Source organism: Gymnodraco acuticeps, unplaced genomic scaffold, assembly GCF_902827175.1.
Source record: "Gymnodraco acuticeps unplaced genomic scaffold, fGymAcu1.1, whole genome shotgun sequence".
Lineage (NCBI taxonomy): Eukaryota > Metazoa > Chordata > Actinopteri > Perciformes > Bathydraconidae > Gymnodraco > Gymnodraco acuticeps.
In genome coordinates this window covers 30,945-32,500 of record NW_022992243.1, presented here as the reverse complement: position 1 = coordinate 32,500, position 1,556 = coordinate 30,945, and the positions used below count along the sequence as shown (strand labels likewise).

At 43.8% G+C, this 1,556-nt stretch overlaps 1 protein-coding gene across 1 annotated transcript in view; it reads left to right on the top strand.

Moving 5' to 3' along the window:
- The window catches only part of LOC117539947 (asparagine-rich protein-like), a 6,728-nt gene extending 5,414 nt beyond the window's left edge, over positions 1-1,314 (top strand). Inside the window, exons 3-4 of the mRNA XM_034206316.1 lie at positions 1-739; positions 781-1,314. The exon at positions 1-739 is cut by the window's left edge and continues 104 nt beyond it. Of these exons, the coding sequence (XP_034062207.1) occupies positions 1-739; positions 781-1,314 (1,273 nt within the window). The remainder of the gene's footprint in view (positions 740-780) is intronic.
- Positions 1,315-1,556: the final 242 nt, after the last annotated feature.

The window sequence follows — 1,556 nt, the reverse complement described above, 5'->3', positions numbered from 1 at the left end:
TCAGAATCTGGATCTGGATCAGAGACTGAATCTGGATCAGAGACTGAATCTGGATCAGAGACTGGATCTGGATCAGAGACTGAATCTGGATCAGAATCTGGATCTGGATCAGAGACTGAATCTGGATCAGAGACTGAATCTGGATCTGAATCTGGATCAGAGACTGGATCTGGATCAGAATCTGAATCTGGATCAGAGACTGAATCTGGATCAGAATCTGGATCTGGATCAGAATCTGGATCTGGATCAGAGACTGAATCTGGATCAGAATCTGGATCTGGATCAGAATATGGATCTGGATCAGAGACTGAATCTGGATCAGAGACTGAATCTGGATCTGAATCTGGATCAGAGACTGGATCTGGATCATAATCTGGATCTGGATCAGAGACTGAATCTGGATCAGAGACTGAATCTGGATCAGAATCTGGATCTGGATCAGAGACTGAATCTGGATCATAATCTGAATCTGGATCAGAGACTGAATCTGGATCAGAGACTGAATCTGAATCTGGATCAGAATCTGGATCTGGATCAGAATCTGGATCTGGATCAGAGACTGAATCTGGATCAGAATCTGGATCTGGATCAGAGACTGAATCTGGATCAGAGACTGAATCTGGATCAGAGACTGGATCTGGATCAGAGACTGAATCTGGATCAGAATCTGGATCTGGATCAGAATCTGGATCTGGATCAGAGACTGAATCTGGATCAGAGACTGAATCTGGATCAGAATCTGGATCTGGATCAGAGACTGAATCTGGATCATAATCTGAATCTGGATCAGAGACTGAATCTGGATCAGAGACTGAATCTGAATCTGGATCAGAATCTGGATCTGGATCAGAGACTGAATCTGGATCAGAATCTGGATCTGGATCAGAATCTGGATCTGGATCAGAGACTGAATCTGGATCAGAGACTGCATCTGGATCTGAATCTGGATCAGAGACTGGATCTGGATCAGAATCTGGATCTGGATCAGAGACTGAATCTGGATCAGAGACTGAATCTGGATCAGAATCTGGATCTGGATCAGAGACTGAATCTGGATCAGAATCTGAATCTGGATCAGAGACTGAATCTGGATCAGAGACTGAATCTGAATCTGGATCAGAATCTGGATCTGGATCAGAGACTGAATCTGAATATGGATCAGAATCTGGATCTGGATCAGAATCTGGATCTGGATCAGAGACTGAATCTGGATCAGAGACTGAATCTGAATATGGATCAGAATCTGGATCTGGATCAGAATCTGGATCTGGATCAGAGACTGAATCTGGATCAGAATCTGGATCAGAGACTTGATCACACACACACACACACCCACACACACATATACACACACACATACACACACACACACACACACACACACACACACACACACACACACCCTGATCGATCAAGCCAACACACTGATTCTAAATGTCGTACACAGTGATTTCAGATGAACTTCCTTGTTCAGTGTCACCTGACCGGTGTGTTCACTTCCTGTATATTTCCCTTCAGTGTTTTATTGTCAGAGTTTCACGGTCTACTGTACATTT